The 23,799-nt window shown below is 42.4% G+C and overlaps 1 protein-coding gene across 3 annotated transcripts in view; it reads right to left on the bottom strand.

The window, feature by feature from the left end:
- rmnd1 (required for meiotic nuclear division 1 homolog) overlaps positions 1-23,799 on the bottom strand; it is a 114,281-nt gene that overhangs the window by 72,753 nt on the left and 17,729 nt on the right. For all 3 annotated transcript variants that reach the window (XM_070889929.1, XM_070889931.1, XM_070889930.1), the window contains exons 4-5: positions 8,799-8,907; positions 2,353-2,428 (exon numbers count right to left, since the gene is read on the bottom strand). In XM_070889929.1, coding sequence (XP_070746030.1) covers positions 2,353-2,428; positions 8,799-8,907 — 185 coding nt within the window. The remainder of the gene's footprint in view (positions 1-2,352; positions 2,429-8,798; positions 8,908-23,799) is intronic.

Genomic DNA, 23,799 nt, shown 5'->3' with positions numbered 1-23,799 from the left:
GAATCAGATGTGTGATACCAGGTAATTAACAAAATAATTAATTGGAAATAAATAAAATACCCATTTTTGTTGGTGATTCTCACAGCAGACAGGAGCTGCTTACCCAGGACACATTGCAACAGTAGGAAACCAATGGCAAGATACAGAGAGGTGAAATTGCTCTGCGCTCCGATTGGGGGTGGTAACCTGCTTGGGGCGATACTTCCTGCGTCCGGCATAGAAGTCCCGCCCAAACCGTGGAATTGGCCTTACCGCCCCTCAGAGGAATTGGAGCGCAATCCTACTTCCTGTAAGAGCAGGTCTAGCGGCGCCAACAGGGCGCAATCGGCAGCACCACGCAGATGCTCCGCGTAGCGCTGACGCATTTCAACGCCCCTCCCCTTCGCTTAAAGGGGAGGGTCGCTGCGCACTCTGCAAGATCTCTGATGGCCTCCACGAGGCCGTTAGGGCAGTGTGGTACCGGGGCTGCGGCCCGGCATCCAAAACGGAGTGCCGGGCTGCATGATGGCGGTCCTGACCACGTTAGGGTGCAAGTATTGGAGCCGACCAGAGAGTCGGCAAAACCGCCAAGATGGCGGTACAGGGCGCTGGCGACCTCCTTTGACTTCCGCCCCGCGAGTGGATGTCGTGACCAGCAAGGCTGGTGCTGACACCCGCTTGCGCCAGCCTCACAGGCCGCAGAACAATATCTGTCGCGGAGTAGAAAGGGTTTGGTGCGCGGCATTAAGGGTTCGGCACACACGGTGATGATGTCATCACGTGTTGCGCTGTGGCCCGGTTTCCACCCACGAGGTGGAGCACTGCCGTGACAGCATCTCCGCTAACTTCCGGACAATTTTCCGGGAGCCAGTTGCACTCCACCCCCCCAACAAAAAGTATTTCGCGCCCAGTTAGCATTTCCGGCGGGTGCTAACGGGAGGCGCAAAACGGGGCAATTTCGACCCCACAGTGTAGAGTACTTTTTAAAAGGAAACGCCAACCTGAATCAAAATAAGCTGTTTGACAAAATTCTGGATTTTTACAAAAAAGGCCCAATTCAGGTTCTCAAGCTCTTAATGCACCAATTTTAACCTTACCTAGCCAGGGGAAAAGGGGATGGTTCAGGTCAACAACCGTTTTACACCCTAGCAAATTTTACACTCCTCTCATGTCAATGAAGTATAAAATCAGACGGGATGTAAAATAGGCTTTCGACCTGAACACACCCGTTCCCACAGGGCGAGTAAGGTTAAAATCAGGGCTAATTTGTCCAACACATAAAAACATTGAACTTAAAATTTATCTAGAGAAGTTCTGTTTTAACTCTAACTTATGCCAAGACAGTCCTTGGTGTCTTAAATTCAACAAAATGTGAATATTTTCTCATATGCAATGAGCTAATGAGATTACTGGCAAACTGACATAAATTCCAATGACCAAATAATTGAAAATTTACGGCGAAACTCAAGCTTTTACCAAGTCCCCAAACATTTTACTGCTCCAAACCTCTGGAACTTTGTTTGGGGAAAATAAATGATATCAGAACTGAGAGATTATACCTGTCAGGAAAAATTGAACATGCTGGGGCTCTTTTCTCCAGATAAAAGAAGGCTGAGGGGTGACCTGATTGAGGTTTTTAAGATTATGAAAGGTTTTGATAGGGTAGACAGAGAGAAGATATTTCTTCTTGCAGGCGAGTCCAGAACTAGGGACCATAAATATAAAATAATCACTAATAGATCCAATAGGGAATTCTGGAGAAACTTCTTTACTCAAGAGTGGTTAGAATGTGGAACTCGCTACCACAGGAAGCAGTTGAGGCGAACAACGTAGATGCATTTAAGGGGAAGCTCGATAAACATTGAGGGAGAAAGGAATCGAAGGATATGTTGATGGCGCTAGCTGAAGGGGAGGAGGAGGAGGCTTGTCTGGAGCATAAACACCGGCACGGACCTGTTGGGCCGAATAGCCTGTTTATGTGCTGCAAATATTATCCAAATACAAAATTGAATGGTAATGAAGTGGCTTTATCTAGGTTTAGCTATTTCTATTCCTGCCAAGAAAGTCTCGTGTGCTAAAACCTATCTAAAGCTATCTTTTTATTTATTATATCAGTAAAGTTGCAGTTTAACAAAATGGTTGCAAATGTTAAAGTAATGAAAAATAATTGGAAAAATCCTTTGCATTAAGCTGTATCCGGTTTAATGCTGGTCAATTCTTTAAAAACCCGATCAGTTGCACTAGTATATAAGTCATATCCTTTTGTTGGAGAGCACAAAATATATTAAAGTGCAACTTGCACACTAGAGCGTACCCAGCTGTTACAGTATCCACAGAAAAGGTAGTAGGAGCAGAAATGTCATGCAAACCAACCTGAACAAGAAAATTAATCCATAATCCTTTGGCTTGGCCAACATATCAGTTCCAATTACTAAGACATTTGAGGCATCTGGGGAAAAAACATTGAGATAGGAATAGAGAGATTTGTAAAGGACTTTTAATATTGTGGTAATGTTAAACAAAAAAAAGTTTAAATAGTCAATACAATTCAATTTGTAGCATTCTTTATACTGAACAAAACAACACAAAATGTAAGCACTTTAATTTCTAATGAATAGCAACTGAACAGTACAGAAGATTTGTAAAATGTTTGATTTCCAGGGGGTCAATAAACATTTGAGCTCATCCTGATTGCATGAGCTTCATCAATCTTCACTTGAGTAATTAAATGGAGCAACGCGTAATCATTTATCCAGTATCAAGACTTGGTTTTCATGATGTGCCAATGTTTATGCAGTACAAGCTATAATGTTATATAATTAGAAAGGATATTTTGAATTACTTTTCTTTTCACAGTAGAATCCCACTTGCTCACTTTCCTCCATAGCTGAGCAAGACTTGGAATAATGGCAAGCGTCGTCTGCATACTGTAATTCAATAACAGAGGACGGGACGACCTTGGATCTGGACTGGAGGCGACGGAAGTTGAGCAATTTCCCGTTTGTTCTGTAGATTAGCTCCAGTCCAGCGGGAAGCTTACAGTGGGTGAGATGGAGCATTGCAGCAAGGAAGATCAAGAAGAGCGTTGGTGCAATGACACAGCCTTGCTTGACCCCGGTTCGTACATGAATTGGGTCTGTGGTGGATCCGTTGGTCAAGATCACGGCTTGCATGTCATCATGAAGCAGGCGGAGGATGGTGACAAACTTTTGAAGGCAGCCAAATTTGAAGAGGACGCTCCATAATCCCTCACGGTTGACAGTTCTGAAGGCTTTTGTGAGGTCAAAGGCGGCTTGATTGGTGCTGTTCCCTGCATTTCTCTTGAATTTGATGCGCGGTAAGGATCATGTCCATTGTGCCCCTTAGTTGGCGGAATCCACATTGCGAATTTGGGAGGAGCTTTTCAGCCACAGGGAGAAGGCGATTGAGGAGGATTCTTGTGATGACGTTCCGTGTGGCAGATAGCAGGGAAACGCCTCTGTAATTACAATCGGACTGGTCACCTGGCTTGAAGGTGGTCACAATTACGGCGTCTAAGATCCGTTGGCATGCTCTCCTCCTTCCAAGAGAAATGATCATGGATTCGCGCTAATAGTGTTTCTCCGCCATGCTTTAGTGCTTCGGCGGGGATTTCATCCACTCCTGAGGCCTTGTTATTCTTCAGTTGTCGGATGGCCTTTTCAACCTCATGCCAGGCTGGAATTGTGTTGAGGTGGTGGCAGGTAGTATGCTGCGGGATGGAGTCGAGGACACTCACGTCGATTAAGGAGCTCTTCGAAGTGCTCCTCCCAGTGGGAAGACTTCCTCGCTGTCCTTGATGAGTACTTCTCCGTTCTTGGCCCGCAGTGGGGTAGGAGCTTGGGCTGTAGGTGGTCTTGACTGCGCTAAAGAATCCACGCTGCCGTGGTTGTTGGCTAGTTGCTGGATCCCCTGCACTTTCTTCACCTACCATCTGTGATCTAGGTCGCGAGTTTTATGTGGAACCTTGGCCTTCAGACATCTGTAGAGCTGCTTTCTTGCTCTCGAGTTGTGTTGCCAGTTCAAGAATGCCTTGCGCTTGCGGGTTATTAGCTCCTGGATCTCCCGGTCATTCTTGTCGAACCTATCTTGATGTTTCCTGGTCGAGTGACCAAGCGTCTCTTCACAGGTGCTAGTTATGGAGGTCTTGAGGGCAGGGCACTGTGAACACGCTGTGTCTCTGGTTCACTGTTGCGTCAGGTTGGTTGTGAGGCACTGGTTGAATAGGGCTTTCTTAGCAGGGTCTTTGAGTGCTCCAGCGTTGATTTTCCTGCGGCATCGTTTCTGTTGCCGCCACTGTTTTGGGGCTACATTAATGGCGATGATAGAGCGGATTAGGCGGTGGTCCATCCAGCAGTCGTCAGCTCCTGTCATGGTGCGGGTGATGCGGACGCCCGTGCGGCCCCTCACTTGGACGATGACGTACTCTAGCAGATGCCAGTGCTTGGAGCGAGGGTGTTGTCATGAGACCTTGTACTTGTCTTTCTGCTGGAACATGGCGTTGGTTGGTTATGACAAGGTCATGTTCTAAGCATTTCGTCAGGAGGAGGATACCATTGGAGTTGGTTTTCCCTACCCCCTCTCTGCCGATCATGTTGTGAGTAGCAAATCGCCATGAATTGCTGGATGATCTGTGCCTTTCCTCCGTTAGCCTCGCGAAAAATGGAGCTCGTGTCAAGCTCCCCGTGAGATTTAAGAAATTGCTGCATTTGCGCAATATTAATATGAAGGCAGCTTCCAAGCAGGGGTGGAAATGGGTGGGGAAAACCTAGAAGTCTATGTTTCTAAGTCAAATGAGCAGCTCGGAATCTGCGGTATCAATTCAATTGTACCAATTAATTTGACTTCTGGGTTTCGCATCTCCAAGCTGCTGACTGGCTATAATGTGCACCCGCATGACATAATCTCAGCTGTATTTAAAAGGGATAGTGCACAATGGGAAATGGAAGTATTCAGAATGGATGGTAGACTTAGAGCTGGAATTACTGTTGGGTGCGGCAAGAGGAGGATAGACATACTTTTCCCCATGTATGGGGAGGAAGAAACTTCTGCTCTCATCAAATAGGCATGGTTGGAGGTATCTGAGGAGCTGAGCAGCAGGAGTGTTGTGCCCAGGTCATGGAGGCAATGTTTTAATGACCTAACCAGGTCAGGAAAAGTGAATACATTTGCTGATTCAATTACATTCTGTGCTTTAAGCCCACCCCCTTTCACTCTATCTTGCTAAATGTGCTCCATCACATTACTCCCCACCCACACAACTTTCAGCAGCATCCAGCCTTCACCACCTACGCACTTCATCACATCCCTATTTATCCATCCACCGTTGATACTCACCCCAATCCTGGTGCAATGTAATGCATGTGTCTAACAATCACACTCATTGAATGCACGGGGGAATACCTCACGTTCATTCACACACAGGTCTGTTTTTTCGCCCTTTGTAGAAGAGCGCGCAAAACGCAGGAGAGGGGGACAGGACTAAAGATGGGCTGCCACAAATAGTCTAGCTCGCAGATGCAGAGGAGAACATCCTGGAGAGCGTCCCTCTCTGTTGGAGATGGAGAGTCAGGGAGCTCGCAGATAGCTGGTGTCAGAATTCCAAATATTTCTGACACAGATATGCTGACTTTATTTCATCATTGAGTGAATGATGAGAAGACTGAGTATTGTGATTGTCAAGATTGTGACTTTGCCACGACTCAATCATATGCCATTCTTTTGTCTTCCAGGGCATTCACACATACAGCAAGTGTTGCAGATCATCGATGAGGCTGATTTCTCAGAGCTCATTCCTTCTGAGGGCACACAGACATAGGATGTACAGCTGTGCACTAGCACAGATACTCACACTTTGGAGGGGCCTGTTAGAGAGTTAGTTGGGTTTTCACCTGATGATTCATACCTCAAGTGCACACGAGCAGACACTGGTGGCAGGGTCAGTCCACATTGGGGGACATAATGCTTTCCAAGCTCTACTCAGCTGAACACAGATGCTGAATCCCGGGGTTATCATTGAAAAGGAAATTGTTGGATGTGCATCAGCAACTTAGCCACATATTGACAGACGTGCCATGCACACTGCACAATAGCAGGAAGGATGGAGGAGTCTAATTCAATTACTAATGGATTTGTGGCACAGGGAATTGTGAGAATGTCTGCCATGGAAAGAGTGGCCCCCTCCATGGAGCTTCAAGCATGGCTCTCAAAATGTGTCCATGCAGGCCATGACCACAGCCGTGCAGGAGATTTCTGCTACCCTAAACAGATTTGACAAATACTGTATCCGTGGCCTTCCAACAAGTCACTGATCTCCAACAAGCTCATCTGAAGCAGGGTGGCAGAAGTGATGTGGTGCTGGCCCAGGAGAGGGATGATGGCGTAAGGTGACATAAAAGTGGGAACTCCACTCAAGGTGCTCCAACTTCTCACCCGTTGTCCCATCTCAGCCAGTACCCGACATGCTGCCTTGTCTCCAGATGGCCAAGTCTGCCCCTCACAGATACAGGTGGAAAAGTCTTTGGTGGGGCTCTCATGGGCTCGAAAACCCAGAGGGCCTCAGCCAAAAGCATCTCAGCAGACATGGCAGAGATCTGAGCAGTAGGAAGCGCAAGTTACAGAAATTGTAATTCACCAAGGGTATGCATATGGGTGTTTAGACAAAATGTTATGTTGTTAAGTTTCCTTTTTTATATAATGCCACATAAAATGTAATGATTTGGACCAATGTTGTGCAGCACGCAGCACACCACTATCAATCTGGACACCCTTGCTAGCGAGTACTGAAGGGCGCCTCCAAATCTATCTCGGCACCTGAAATGCATCTTAAAAATTCCAATGGCTTGCTCGATGACATGTGGCTCTTGTTGTAGCACTCGTGCGGCTCATTGGTGGGGTTCCTCACCGGTGTCATGAGCCAAGTTTAAAGTGGGTTTCCCTTGTGTCCTACGAGCCAGCCCTGAAGTCTGCTTCCTGGAATGAAAAGGTCTGGAATTTTGGACTGACGCATAATGAAGGCATCATGACAGCTTCCCGGAAATCTGGTGCACACCTGCATGAACCTCTTCTTTTAGTAGCACAACAGCTGCACATTGATGGAAGAAAATCACATGCAGTTTATAAAAACTCCTGGTTGCTGGGCGGTGCTCGGATTGCCGCCTGTGTGCAGTTGATGGTACCCTGTCCCGAGGGGAATACAGTCAGAGAGGTGAATCTGAGTGCCTGCTCATTCTAGCTATTGTTATCATAGGGGAATTTTATATAATTGTCAGTCCTGGCAAACAATCCATCAGTGACATGCCTGATGCATTTCTGTCCAGCCAACTGGGATATCCTGGATATGTTTCTGGTAGCGCCCATGGAAGGATCTGGATCTGAAAAAGTTGAGGGCGGTGGTCACTTTCACAGCCACTGGTAATGCGTGGCCACTAGGTCCAGCTGGCAGCAGGCCTTCCTGTAGGAGGCTGAACTTGTCTGCCACCACTTGATGCAACAACCTCTGTCTGTAAACCCTGTGACATGGGTAGTGCTTCCTGTGGCTTCTGTCCCTCTCCTTGCTGTGCATGTGCTGATCCCACCACAACACATCATTGCTGCTGTGGACAGTGATGGTCTTTTTCTGCTGATGTACTGTCAAGCACATCCAACACGCCTCTAATTCTGATTTTCTCTCTTTGAAATCCTCCAAAGTTGAAAAAGCTGTATCCGCGCAAGTACTCTCTGCCAAATATTTGCCAGGGGGAACTCTGACACCAGCTGCAATAAGTGAGCTTTTATTCATATGGGACAATGACAAGTTTAAATACCTACTTGAACTGCTGTTCAAACACACCTCCATTCCCCTGCCCTGGGAATCCCGAGCTGCACAAGCTAACTTTGGAGCCAAGTTAAAAACAACTTGAAAAGACATCATTAATGGTACACTCATAATAAAGGATGAAACTGAGTACGGTGAACAATGAGCAAGTGTGACCTTAGCTCCTTTAATAAGATTTCAGAGTGCAGGTACCTCGTGGGTGGCCTGCTTATATACCGTGCTCCCAAGCGATGCTGGGATCCCTTGGGACTCCAACAGGTGGATCCTCTGGTGGTCAGGTGTCATACAGGTTACAAAGGGTTAAATACCTAACAATTAATGTCTCCTGAGGATGTTAATTGAGTCAGTAAGTACATGCCCGCCTGCAATAATTATGTCCCCGACTTCAACATGCAGGTTTCTCGCAGCACCCAAATAAGCCTCCACGAAATCTGGAAGTGGCTGCATCTGGGTTGCGTTACCCCACCTGCTCCCAACCCATCCGTTCTTGGGGGTTAAAACTCCCTCCTATTACAAGTGACCGCACTCCAAAAGTACTTAATTGGCTGTAAAGCGCTTCGAGACATCTGGTGGTTATGAGAGGCGCTATATAAATCAGTCTTCCTACCTATAAATCACCCTATTTCCATCTGCATTATTCCTCTCTTTCTTTCTCAATCCTTAAATCTCATTGGTTAAGGAGATAGACTATTGGTCCTGTCGTTGACCAAGGTTCCAGAGGCACCATTGGCTGCGCCGTTATCAGATCACATTTCCAGCTATTTGCAGCGCACAATTATTTGGAGTTGAAAGGGGAGGAAAAAAATCCAACCCACCGTGAGTTGCCCCACACCAGAAAATTCTGGGCCATTATGCTGCTCGACATATTTTCCCTTTGTGCCTTATAATTATTAGTGTGATGAAATCTCTCATGTGGGGATTTATAGTGTATGGTTATGGGAGTGTTAAAAATCACATTGATATACAGTGTAATGGTTGCTCTCACCTCTGGGCAGGTCTGTTATTTCATGATAACCACTTGACATCAGATCATGGCAAAGATTCTCCAGGTGATACTCATCTGCTGTTGCGAAGGCAGTACACTTCATCAGATCCTATCCAATCAGGTACATAGACACAGAGATAAAACAGTTAGATAGCACGCACAGTCCAACAAAGCATTTAATTCAAATAAAACTTTCCCTGCTATAATAAAGACAAATGTAATTCTACTTTAAGATACATGAAAAATTATATTTGCTCCAAAAGCTCCTAGTCTCCTTCCCCAATACCATTCTCATAAGGAAATTAGGGCCTGGTCTTGTATATGCCGGCAAAATAAGGGTGAACATTTGCTGCAAACACCCATCATGATAATTTCCTACTCAATTGCAATTACTAAAATAATGTTTTGCTCCTGATCGTCCTTAGATTTGTATCATTACTACTTCTCTCTTCAAAGAATCAACTATGCTGAGGTGGAGTTCAACAGGCAGCAACTGCTTGGGAGCCTTTCATAGGAACATGAGTAGGCCATTCAGCCTGTTCCACCATTCAATTAGATCATGGCTGATCTGTACCTTAATTCAATTTACCCGCCTTGGCTCCATATCCCTTAATACCCTTACCCAACAAAAATCTATCGATCTCAGTTTTGATTTTTTTTAAAATTGACCTAGCCTCAACAGCATATTAGGGGAGAGTGTTCCCGATTTCCACTGTCTTTTGTGTTCAGGCATCACCACCCCTGGACGGCTTAGCTCTAATTTCAATATTATGCCCCTTGTTTTGGAATCCTCCACAAGAGGAAATAGTTTATATCTACTCTATCTGAGGGCTTTTAACAATAACTATAAACTATTCTAATCATGCAGTGAGCTGTATTTAGAATAAAAAAGAAAGACTTAATGCTGGAAATTTGAAATAGAAATAGGAAACATTGGAAATACACAGCAAGTTTGCCAGCATCTGGAAACAGAATACAGGCTGGAAAGATCCCAACTCATGTTAACCTTTGTGCTCGGTTTTCAAATGCTGACAAACCTCTACCTCCACAAAATGATATTTAAAAAGTTGGGAAAGGGTTGAGTTATTAAGAGGCTCAGGACTCCAATTTGTAAAGAGAAGCTGAGAGATAGATTTGTTTTCATTAGATTACATTGAGTGGAATGTGATCCAAGTGTTTAAAATGCTGAAGGCACAGATGATTTAGATGGAAGCAGGTTATGTATTTTGAACTTTGAGCATAGACTGAAAAGGACACACAATTAATAAGAATTAGCGATCAGAAGAATTTCTCTCCCCTCCTCCATATAGTAGATATGTAGAACAGATTTCCAGCAAAAGCAATTGATGTCGTTGAGAAGAAACTGGGAAATATCTGCTTGGGATAAAAACAGACAACGCTGGAAATACTCTGCAGGTCAGGCAACATCTTAGGACAGAGAAACAGAGTTTCTCTTTGGGTCGATGACCTTTCATCAGAGTTCTGATGTTTCTCTTCCCTGCTACAGTAATCTCCTGCAAGGCTGCTCCTTACAATTGCAAAACGGCAATCAATAACTGCTAGCAGGACAATCACAACCACGAGCCCACATTCCATCTGCCAAAGCTGTCGGGTTTTTTTTTGCACAAAATACGAACAAACAAGTAATTAGGATTTGCCATACTCAATAGGCTGGAATTGGGGGCAGCAACGAAGCGAAGACATTCATTGCTGGCCCCAAAGCAAGCTTCTCACAAGGATCTCGTGATCTGTGTCAAAAAGTTTGGGTTTTACGACGTTCAATTCAAATCAACAGAGGTTAGTGGGCATCCCCTTGTGAGCGCTGCTGGGACATCAACAAGCTGTCGAAGCAGCCAATAAAAACGCAGAATTCTCAGACAGCAAACAAGGAAGTGAGTAAAGCTCTTAAAATTCTATTTTTTTTTAAAAAGATGCTAAAGAGAGCAAACCGAAGATTGGGGCTCTCACATGGGGAAAAGGCAAACCTGAAATAAAGATGGACAAACTTAATAAATAAATAATTTTTTTAAGTTTCTTAAATATTTAAATTTTTATTAAAATGGATAAATTTCATACTGTACAAAATTAAAATGAGTTTTTCAGGCCCTTAACTTTTGTTAAGCTGTTAAAACCCCAGTTACACCTAATCCTTTTGGGTTTAACTTTTAGTGGGGAATTTAACAGTGTAGCTACTGCGGAAAGCCAGTGTTTTCGTTAGGTTCCCTGATTTGGTAATTACACTGATTGTCGGCTCTATTAGCGGGTGGGGGGGGGGGGGGGCACAGCGCATCCTGTAGAGGAGCTGTGAATGACAGACTGCAACTTCAGGATTTCCACATGCTGCCAGTTTGCCGTCATCCTGACTGCAAATTCCAGGCCAATGTTTCAACTGCTCTTGGACAATCAATAAAAACATAAGGACATAAGAAATAGGAGCAGGAGTAGGCCACATGGCCCCTCGGACCTGCTCCACCATTTAATATCATAACTGATCTGATCCTGGACTCAGCTCCACTTCCCTACCTGTTCCCCATAACCCTTTATTCCTTTATTGCTCAAAAATCTGTCTATCTCTGCCTTAAATATATTCAATGACCCAGCCTCCACAGCTCTCTGGGGCAGAGAATTCCACAGACTTACAACCCGGAGAGAAGAAATTCCTCCTCATCTCAGTTTTAAATGGGCGGCCTCTTAATCTGAGACTATGTCCCCTAGTTTGAATTTTCCCATGAGTGGAAATATCCTCCCTGCATCAACCTTGTCGAGCCCTCCTATTATCTTATATGTTTCGATAAGATCACCTCTCATTCTTCTGAACTCCACTGAGTATAGGCCCAACCTACTCAACCTATCTTCATAAGTCAACCTCCTCAGCTCCGGAATCAACCTTGTGAACAGCCTCCAATGCAAGTATATCCTTTGTTAAATACAGAGACCAAAACTGTACGCAGTACTCCAGGCGTGGCCTCACCAATACCCTATACAGTTGTAGCAGGACTTCTCTGCTTTTATACTCTATTCCCCTTGCAATAAAGGCCAACATTCCACTTGCCTTCCTGATTCGCTATACCTGCGTATTCACTTTGTGTTTCATGCACAAGGACCCCCAGATCCTGCTGTACTGCAGCACTTTGCAATTGTTCTCCATTTAAATTATAATTTGCTTTTCTATTTTTTCTGCCAAAGTGGATAACCTCACATTTTCCTACATTATACTCCATCTGCCAAATTTTTGCCCACTCACTTAGCCTGTCTGTATCCCTTTGCAGATTTTGTGTGTCCTCCTCACAATTTGCTTTCCCGCCCATCTTTGTATCATCAGCAAACTTGGCTACATTACACTCAGTCCCTTCATCCAAGTCATTAATATAGATTGTAAATAGTTGAGGCCATAGCACCGATCCCTGCGGCACCCCACTAGTTACTGTTTGCCAACCGAAAAATGACCCAGACTCTCTGTTTTCTGTTAGTTAGCCAATCCTCTATCCATGCTAATATATTAACCCCAATCCCATGACCATTTATCTTGTGCAGTAGCCTTTTATGTGGCACCTTATCGAATGCTTTCTGGAAATCCAAATACACCACATCCACTGGTTCCCCCTTACCCACCCTGCTCGTTACTTCCTCAAAGAACTCCAGCAAATTTGTCAAACATGATTTCCCTTTCATAAAATCATGCTGACTCTGCTTAATTGAATTATGCTTTTCCAAATGTCCTGCTACTGCTTCCTTAATAATGGACTCCAGCATTTTCCCAATGACAGATGTTAGGCTAACTGGTCTATAGTTTCCTGCTTTTTGGCGGCCTCCTTTTTAAAATAGGGGTGTTACATTTGCGGTTTTCTAATCCGCTGGTACCGCCCCAGGAAATTTACAAACAATACATCCACTATCTCTGCAGCCACTTCTTTTAAGACCCTATGATGTAAGCCATCGGGTCCAGGGGACTTATCTGCCTTTAGACCCATTATTTTACAGAGTGCTACTTCTTTAGTGGTAGTGATTGTATTAAGTTCCTCCCTCCCTATAGCCCCTTGATTATCCACTATTGAGATGTTTAGTGTCTTCTACCGTGAAGATCGATACAAAATATTTGTTCTACGTCTCTGCCATTTCCCTGTTCATAATTAATTTCCCAGTCTCATCCTCTAGGGGACCAACATTTACTTTAGCCACTCTTTTCCTTTTTATGTACCTGTAGAAACTCTTACTATCTGTTTTTATATTCCGTGCTAGTTTACTTTCATAATCTATCTTCCCTCTCTATCATTTTTTTAGTCGTTCTTTGCTGGCTTTTAAAAATTTCCCAATCCTCTGGCCTCTCACTAGTCTTGGCCACATTGTATGCCCTTGTTTTCAATTTGATACCATCCCTTATTTCCTTAGTTAGCCACGGATGGTTATCCCTTCCGTGGCTGAAAGAGAGTGTACAGAAGGCTGATTCCCTGCTGGGCTGGACAATTTCACACATGTGATTTATTTCAATGTTTGCTCTTCTGGACTGTAAAATAGATTACATTCTCAACTCACAATAGCCTGATTTGAGAATTTCCTTGAGTTCCCACACCCCCTTTAGTCAAGATATGGACTGGGAAGGGACTAACATTTTAAAAATAGATATAATAAAAAATGAAAAAGAATATTTTTTTTTCCCAATGTTTTATACTGAATACTATTAAATAACATTTCTGAGTCTACACTATTGTTTGGGATGATGTTTTTTTTGCATCACGAAGGGGAACTAATGCCTGCACAGGGCCAATGGGAATGCTTATCAAGCACTTTGATGCTGACCTCAGGCATTGCAGATAGAATCAGACAGCCAGGCCCCGAACTAGGCAAATGATCACCTGTTCATCCCGAGGCAAATGACAGCTGCAGCATGAGTTGCAAATCCATTGTGGGAAGTAAGAGAAAGAAAAAACATTTTATGTAAATAATTGAGAAAAAGGAAGTTAGTTTTTGGGAGGGAAGGATAAACAAAAAGTCATTGCATCTTAATCAAATACTGAAAATCCACCATTGGAAGCAGAGCAAAATAATAAGTATGTTATAACATAAATAACTAAAGAACAAAGTTACTTGCATCTAAAGCAGGTTTTATAAATCCATCTGGTAAACAGTATTACAAATATACTGTATTTTTTTGGTATCAGTAAATGTCTAATATTCTTACCCCAAGTCAGTTATGAAATCTTGCTTCACTGCAACAGCAGTTGAAGAGATATTTGGAGGAAAAGTACCAAGAGCAGTTGTAAGAAGTAAAAGAAAGGGAAGTACAGAGAAAGGGGGAAAATGACAAAAATACAAGAGTAACCAAAACAGAAAGAAAACAGGACTTAACAGAGGCATGGTGAGAGAGTAACAAAGAGAGATTTCTATTGACCCCATAAAACAAAGATGGACTTCAGTAAGATGGATGAATGAGCCTGAATATAAGGTGCAGCTGTAGTATAGTAATGTCATTACACCAGAGTCTGACTGTACTTGTTTATTCTGAAGTATATTAAGACTTGAACACAATTTATTGTAAATAATATGGGTCACATCAAACAATTTTCTAATTAAAATAATCTCCCCATCTAAGTACATAATTGATTCCAACATTATATGTCCAGTCACTGAGCACTACCAATGACAAGCTTATGTGGATAAGTGATTTTTTTTTAAAAAGAGAACGTGCCAGACAAAAACATGCTGTGACTTAGATATCAAGACAAGAGAGTTAATCATTGCATACACATGCACAAATTTGTTAAAAAAATATATCAACTAGAATTCTATACTCATCAATAGGAATAAAGGTGTTGCTTTGCTTTCCAATTACCCCACACTAATCAGAAGTTATGACCAATTTACCATGGTTACCAAAAATGCCGAATGGCACGCTTCCAAACTCTGATCACAATGCACTGTTAAGCAGCAAAACCTCAGGATGTGAGAATTTTACAACCACAATATCCCGCTAATGTGGCGACAGTTTCGAAGTGCTCGAGTGAGCAACGTAGCAGAGGAAATGGTTCAGAAATTAACGAGTTGTACTGTGGTACCAAAATGATGAAAAAATAAAATATTGTTACTACAAGAGGGTGAAACTTTGTTTTGGTGTAAATTTCCACTCTTTTTTTTTTAAATACAGATTATCCTCGATATTCCAAAGGTTTAGTCGAGTCATTTTCAGACATGTCAGAGACGGGAAATGTGACAGGTGTAGCTTCTTTAAGACTTTTAATGCAGTAAAAATGAGCACGATTCCTCCCCTTTCTCCTTCCTGTACAAGCACTGTATTAATGGGTTACTCTACAATTCTTGGCACCCAAGAAAGCAATGGTAATGTGATATGAATATAGTTCACCATAACATTTTCTGGTGTATTCTAGGTCAAAGAGAAAAAAGGCTCTGGGTAATGGAAGCTTGGTATGTGAAGGATGATTTGTATTCAAAGAATGAGAACGACCCTACTTCAGTATGTATGCATGCAATACAATGCAAGGCAAGGCATGTCATTGTTCTCCCTCATTCAGTTATTCGCCACATACCAAAGGATATTAACACAGTTCTGCACACTGGGAGGCATGTTTAATCTTTGAGCAAGGTCTGCATCTATGATTGAGCTCCCAAAATTCATACTGTTTTTAGAAGAAAGGCCCAAATAATAATGTTGAGTGACATTATTAGGACCACCATACAGATGCTAACCAAGGTCGGTCTAAAATTTATCCTGTGATGCAGCCAGATGCCCAATCAACTGAGCTTTAATTCTCCTAGAGAATTGCCCATCTAACTATTAATGCAGATAAATGCATTATAATAACTATTTTGCAGGATAATTCTCAATAGACAGTTCAAACAGTGCTTTGTTCCTGGATGAAGATAAACAGCTGCCTAGATTTACAAAAATCTTTAGCTCCATTCCCAAAAGAACGGGCCTAAAGCATCCACACAATGGAACATTTTGCTTCTAATGCCTCAGGACTTGGTTGAAAATAATAAAGAAAAATTTCCTGACATCAAATAAATTGTGATTTTTTTTGAGGAACTTTGGGTAAGGTCTATCCTTCGACAAGCAAGGCAAGTTGTACGCACTTGTAATTCACTCACTGGTATTTTTGAAATCCACCCAAAAATATATTTAGACAGATAAGTGTGAACATATGAAAAATGACTGTTCCATCCGGACCCATTGCAAACGCCCTCCCTCCCACCTCCCCTTGCAGTCACACAATCTCCTGGGATAGGCAAAGAAACAGAGAAAAATAACCCCTAGGCTAATTTAGAAAAAACAACTCTGGGAAATCGCTCTCTGACCTCCAAATGCAGTAAAGCAAGCTACAGGAGACTGCAGTAACAAACCTCAGTTGCAGTACAAACCTCTTGAGGAAATACATTTTTCCCCTTCAAGTATTTATCCCATTCTCTTTCGAAAGTTATTATTGAATCAGCTTCTGCGACCCTTTCAGGCAGTGCATTCAAGACCATAACAACTCGCTGCATAAAAAAATGCCTCCTCGGCTTGCTTGTGGTTCTTTTGCCAATTAACTTAAATTTGTGTTCACTGATTACTGACCCTTCTGCTACTAGATTCAGTTTTTCTTTATTTACTCTATCAAAATCCTTCATGATTTTTAAATACAGGGTACTCTATTAAATCTCCTGTTAACCATTGCCGCTCAAAGAAGAACAATCCCAGCTTCTCTAATCTTTCGACGTAACTGAAATCCCGCATCCCTGGCACCATTCTAGTAAAGCTCCTCTGCACCATCGCTAAGGTCTTAAACAAGCTTCCTAAGTGTGGTGCCCAGAATTGAACACAATAATCAGTAATTTATAAATATTTAGTATAAAGTCCTTGCTTTAGTATTCTATGCCTCGGTTTATAAAAGCCATGGATCACGTATGAATTTTTAACAGGCTTCTCAACTTGTCAAGCTACCTTCAAAGATTTGTGTATGTACACCCCCAGGTGTCTCTCTTCTGGCACCCCCTCTAAAATTGTAACATTTAGTTTATATTGCCTCTCCTGATTCTTCCCACCAAAATGCATCACTTCACATTAATCTGCATTAAAAAATTTCATCTGCCGTGAGTTTGCCCATTTCACCAGTCTGGGTATCTCCTTCTGAGGTCTGTTACTATCCTCCTTATTATTTACTACATTTCCGAGTTTTGTGTCATTTGTAAACCTTGAAATTATGCCCTGTATTTCAAGTCCAGGTTATTAATACATATCAAAAAAAGCTGTGGTCCCAATACCGACCCCTGGGGGACACTGTATATTACACTCCAGTCTGAAAAATAACCGATTACTACTCTGCTTTCTGTCCCATAGCCAATATTGTATCCATGTTGCCACTGCCCCTTTAATCCCTTGGGTTTCAATTTTGCTAACAAGTATATTATGTGGCACTTTATCAAATGCCTTTTGAAAGTCTATATACACAACATCAACCGCACTAACTTCATCAATCCTCTTCATTATTTCATCAGAGAACTGTATGACACAGGCTGGTAGGATCAGTCGGTATTTCTTGTCAGTCCCATTTCTCTCTTTCACTTCTATTTCTTTCTCTCTGGCTCCTTCATTTTTTTCTCCCTCTCCTTGTCCATTTCAGTTTCTCTCTCACCCTGCTCCTTCACTTATTTTTTTCTCTCTATCGCTCTGCTCCACTATTTCCTCATACCGTTCTTGTCTTTGTATCTTCTTCCAGATTTTAGTTACAATTGTGGACTAGTGGGGATACAGGCAGCATTCGGACTCTGGTAACATTTCAGATGTGGGCCCTTCGTCATAATTTCTGATAAAGGGATGAAATTAATGTGATTGACGTGGACTTCAATAAATTGGGAGAAATCACTGTTGCATCTTTTATTTACAAGATCAAAAAACACGCAGCCTCTGCATCAATGCTACTCATGTTACCCCTTTATTAAAGGAATGATGTTCCGATTATTTCTCCTGCTAAAATATTGAGCTAATCCTTTCGACTAGTGGAAAGTAACTGAGTGATGGAAGAAGTAAATCAACAGAACTGACACCTGCTCGCTGATGCTCAGTTCAGATTCTACGGGAACCATTCGACTCCCAATCTCATCATAGCTTTGATCCATATATGTACCCAAGAGCTGAATGCCAGAGGAGGAGAGAGTAGCTACCCTTGACACCAAGGCATCATTTGACCAAGTATGGCATCAAGGAGCCCTAACAAAACAAAGGTAAATGGAAAATCCTCCAGTAGCTAGAGTAACACTTGACATATAGGAGGATGGCCATGGTTGTCAGAGGCCAACCACCATAGACCTCGCCCAAGGATGCACACCGGATAAACTCCTCCAATCATATAAAGTAGGGATGCATCCTCAGCTCAACTATCTTCAGCTATTTCATCAATGACCTTCCCTCCATTATAAGGTCAGGAATCGGTTGCTTGCTGATGATAGCAGTGTTCACTTCCATTCACAACTCTTCCAATAATGCAGCAGCCCTTGCAGGCCTATAACAGGACATGTCAGACAAAGGCTGGAGTTTGTCCAAGTGGCAAATACTTCACATCACATAAGAACCAAGCAATGACTATTTGCAACCAGAAAAGCCCCAACCATCTTTACCAATCTGCAACAGCACCACTATCACCAAGTCCCCACCATCAACACCCAGTCACCAATGACCAGAAGCTTAACTGGGCCAACCATATCAACACCATGCTACAACAGCAGGGCAGAGGCTGGGTTATGGGGGGCGGGTGGGGAAGTGGAGCTGAGTCCATGATCAGATCAGCCATGATTTTATTGAATGGTGGAGCAGGCTCGAGGGACCGTATGGCCTACTCCTGTTCCTATTTCTTATGTTCTTATAGGCTGCAACAAATGGCTCTCCTCCAACCTCGGTGTTTCTTCACCGTTAGTTGTGTAAACTAGATTGTGTATGCTAGATTTTCCTATTTAACACCATTGTGGGAGCACCATCTCCACAAGGATTGCACAGTACAAGGAGAAGGCGCAGCACCACCTTCTAGGAAGAGGCAATAAATGCAACCTTGCTCATGCCGCACACTTCCAGAGAATAAATTTAAGAAAAAAGTAAAACAAACTGAAATTGTATAAAGTTTGGCACACTTACAAAGTTAAAGGCTAAACTCTTCGAGCTGAAAGGAAGCAGCTCAGTGCATGCATGGGAGGAAATGCTGAGTAACAGTTGTCAGTGTGTGTACACAATTCCCACGGCAGGCGTGAGACAAAAATTATATACAAAAATAAAAGCTGAGAGAAATCCAAGGGTTTACTTTTACCAAGGAAGTATTTATAAGCAACAGACGCAATGTAAAGTATTTACAAATGCTTTTAAACATTTAAATATGTTTATTATAGTGAGTAACCTTCTGTGTTGTTTAATTTGTTCAGTTGTAAAGTTTTTATCGTTTAGCTTCAATTACAATAACAAACCTGAGGACTTCAAATGGTATTTCAAGATTTACATCTGTTAACATTTATGCATCATATATCTATTTTAATTATTTTCCATTAGTGTGGGGTCTCCCCCTTTTTTTAAGCCAAAGCAGCCTGTTATAAGCTTATAAAAATGATGTTTAGTTCAGTGACTGTTACCCAGATGTTTATGGATGTGTGGGATCAGTGGCATATAAACAAATAATGCTAATATTTTCAATATTACAATCTGTGCAAACTGATATCTACATCTGTCACTAACAAGGTGTAGTGCAGCAAAGCTTACAATTTCCCTTGTTCATTAAATCGGTTGACTAAATCAGGTAGAGTTTTTCCTTTACTCACCCAATTCTATACTTAAAACAAAACAGCAGCAAGTTAAAGTAGCTTTTTTCCCTAGGTAATCTGCAATGATGGCAGTCCAGTGTATTTGTGCAAGGATGTGTTGTACCACAGTTTCATAAGGGTTTCCTCCCCTCAACCACTCGATTAGTTGTTTCTGATTTCAGCTGGGTGACTAGGGGACAGACTTCCCCAGAGGAAGGAAAACAAAAATCATAGATAGAGCAATTCAATCCATGCCATTGCTGTGCACTGGACCTTTAAGCAACTGGTACTCAACAGATGCCTTGTCAGAGATCTGGAATAATGGGCTTGTCTGTCCCTTCGCTCAAGAAAAAGTGTGCAGTACAGGGCAATATGCTAAAATGGTGGCAGGGTAGAGGAACAGACTAAAATGGTGGCGGGGTAGAGGAACAGACTAAAACGGTGGCGGGGTAGAGAGGTAGGTTAAAATGGTGGTGGGGTAGAGAGGTAGGCTAAAACGGTGGTGGGGTAGAGGGGTAGGTTAAAACGGTGGTGGGGTAGAAGGGTAGGTTAAAACGGTGGTGGGGTAGAGGGGTAGGTTAAAACGGTGGTGGGGTAGAGGGGTAGGTTAAAACGGTGGTGGGGTAGAAGGGTAGGTTAAAACGGTGGTGGGGTAGAAGGGTAGGTTAAAACGGTGGTGGGGTAGAAGGGTAGGTTAAAACGGTGGTGGGGTAGAAGGGTAGGTTAAAACGGTGGTGGGGTAGAAGGGTAGGTTAAAACGGTGGTGGGGTAGAAGGGTAGGTTAAAACGGTGGTGGGGTAGAGGGGTAGGTTAAAACGGTGGTGGGGTAGAGGGGTAGGTTAAAACGGTGGTGGGGTAGAAGGGTAGGTTAAAACGGTGGTGGGGTAGAAGGGTAGGTTAAAACGGTGGTGGGGTAGAAGGGTAGGTTAAAACGGTGGTGGGGTAGAAGGGTAGGTTAAAACGGTGGTGGGGTAGAAGGGTAGGTTAAAACGGTGATGGGGTAGAAGGGTAGGTTAAAACGGTGGTGGGGTAGAAGGGTAGGTTAAAACGGTGGTGGGGTAGAAGGGTAGGTTAAAACGGTGGTGGGGTAGAAGGGTAGGTTAAAACGGTGGTGGGGTAGAAGGGTAGGTTAAAACGGTGGTGGGGTAGAAGGGTAGGTTAAAACGGTGGTGGGGTAGAAGGGTAGGTTAAAACAGTGGTGGGGTAGAGGGGTAGGTTAAAACGGTGGTGGGGTAGAAGGGTAGGTTAAAACGGTGGTGGGGTAGAAGGGTAGGTTAAAACGGTGGTGGGGTAGAAGGGTAGGTTAAAACGGTGGTGGGGTAGAAGGGTAGGTTAAAACGGTGGTGGGGTAGAAGGGTAGGTTAAAATGGTGGTGGGGTAGAGGGGTAGGCTAAAAACAGTGGTGGGGTAGAAGGGTAGGTTAAAACGGTGGTGGGGTAGAAGGGTAGGTTAAAACGGTGGTGGGGTGGTGGGATAGAGAGGTAAGTTAATAGGTGAAAATGCAGCAGAGGAGGGGAGGCAGCAATAGCCTTTTACCTTTGGAACTTGGATTTAAATTTAGCCTAAGCTAATTGGGGCAAGTTCCATACCTTGTCATCAGCTGTAAGAGTTTTGGTTTTCTCAACCCATTTTCAAGTGGCCCCAAGTCAAAAGCACATTTGTAACTTCAACAGAGGAATGACAATGGTGACTAGTGTGGGATATTAAAATGTCACTATGCATGGTGGAGCTAAGGCATTTAAAAAAAATCTATATTACAACAACAATTTGTATTTATATAGTGCCTTTAATGTAGTAAAACATCCCAAGGCACTTCACAGGAGTGTTTTAAGACAAAACAAATAAATGACAATTACAAAGCAATACGGTGCAAAACATCTGTAACAAGCCCAGAATACTGTGACTGAAGTTATAGCTGGGAGCCAAAAGGCAAAGCAGAACTTTACCAGGATCTGTCACATGCTTTAACAGGTTCAGCCAATAATAGTTAAATCCTGCCTTTGAACTTCCATATACAAAGGGAGAGAGTTGCAGTTAATAACACTATCCAAGACAGACTTCCACAAGTAGGTGTCGCAAGCTTTACTAATGAAATTCTATGGTCCCTATGATACTTCCAATAATTCTTTAGCTCAAAGCTATATTTAAATGAGAGAGAATTTTTTTTTGCATTCACATTGATGGGAATAAATCATTTTCAACCTTTTGCGCCCAAGGTTACCATCATGCACTTGATGGCACAAACCACCTCCCACACATTAACTCAACAATGTGCATTAGTCCCAACACCTTCAACTGCGCCACTCTCAATTTTTCTACTTCTGTCATCATCCATCCTCTAATCCTTGTGATGGACATTACTAATTTAGTGCCATATTAAGGGCACAGAGACTATATAAATTTGAATTTCATACTGGACTCTCTTGGTTGGTAGAGGGAAGAAAGTCCAGATCAAAAAGGGAACAACTATTTAACAACTTGTTTTTCTGAAGCGCTAATTGAATATATGGTGTTTAATGTCATTGAAGGAGCATTGATGGGCTTGCCGTCTGTTACACGCTGGATACAGCAGCCACTTTGGGAAAATTATTTGCGTAACTACTCACCTCAAAAAAACAATGCTTGTTTAAAGCTCCAATTCCCTCAGCAAAAATTATACAATGCTGATCCTCACTGAAATAGTTATTTACAAAGAAAACTTAGGGGAAAAAGGAGCTGTTTGATGTGTTGGGGAATATAAATCTCAATTAAAAAGGTCAAAAACTCAAGCTGTTAATGAACAATTTTGTATGTTTCTGCAATTGTACATGGGATGAGGGACTTCAGGTACGCAGAGATACTAGAAAAGTTGGGATTGTTCTCCTTAGAGTAGAGCAGGTTAAGAGATTTAATAAAGGCGCTCAAAAATCATGGAGGGTTTGAATAGAATAAATAAGGAGAACCTGTTCCACTGGCAGAAGGGTCAGTAACAAGAGGACACAGATTTAAGAGTCAAAGGTAAGATTAGGAGAATTTTTTTAAAACTCAGCAAGTTATTATGACTTGGAATGCACTGCTAAAAGGAAGCAGATTCAATATTAACTTTCAAAAGGGAATTGGATAAATACTTGAAAGGAAGAAAACTGAAGGGCAATGGGGAAAGAGCAGCAGACTGGTACTAATTGGATAGCTCTTTCAAAGATCCGGCACAGAAACGATGGGCCGAATGGTCTCCTTCTGTGCTGTATGATTTTATGAATTGAGAAGGGCATTAACTTTTTGGACATTAAGTAGTCTTTAAATCCAACAGATCAATCAACAAACTTTAATTTCATAAATCAGTGCTCCTGATAATACTACAGGGTACTTGACATAACATCCGTGTTTTTAAAAGTCTCTGACTAAAAACTAGCATCAGAATTGCTCAAAATGTTTTTCTTTCTCAGAAATTCAAATATGAACGACTCAAAAATAAGGTTTCTAATACAACAAATACAAGCTGATTTCTTCACAATATTAAACTGAACTAAAAAATTGTCTTGCGTGTCCCTACCTTCAGTCCCTCAGAATCCTGAGCTTGCAGAGGATACTCTTGCCAGAGCTTTCACTGTCAACTGAAGGGAATAACAACTATATCTATGCCTACAATTCTCAGCATGCTAGTTTGAGCATGTGTAGTGTGTGAAGAATCCCCCAACATGCACTGCTACAATATACAGTCCAAATAGAAGTGCCTCTTTCCTCAGGCTACATGTGGCTTTGATTCGCCAAATTGTTTCAAAACAAGCTTAGAACATTTTTTTATAACTACTTTCAAGTGCTTTTAAAAAAAAACTCAGAGGGAAAGAATGAGAATGTGAACGCAAGTGAGAGAGAAAGAGAGACAGCTAGCAATACAGAAAGAAAAACAAAGATAGTTGCAGGAATTTGTGTCTGAAATGCATGGGAGATCAACTATATTATAATATATTGTGTTACATGGTGTAATGCTCCATTCATTACAAAGTAGCGGAATGGTGAAGCTCACAGTGAATACAATTACTGGCATAATTAACAAAACACAAAAATCCCAGAAAAGGACATCAGCACTGAACTCACAGAATTGGCAGAAAATTTGGTCAAATGCATACTTATCCTCTAGTACAGAGGTTCCCAAATTTTACTTATTGCGTACCCACTTCCAGATCTACCAGCTGCTCGCATAACCCTACCAGCATACAGGTTTTAGACTGGACAGTTGCTGGACAAC

Source organism: Pristiophorus japonicus, chromosome 9 (genome assembly GCF_044704955.1).
Source record: "Pristiophorus japonicus isolate sPriJap1 chromosome 9, sPriJap1.hap1, whole genome shotgun sequence".
Classification (NCBI taxonomy): Eukaryota; Metazoa; Chordata; class Chondrichthyes; family Pristiophoridae; genus Pristiophorus; species Pristiophorus japonicus.
This window is presented reverse-complemented; position numbering and strand designations above follow the sequence as displayed.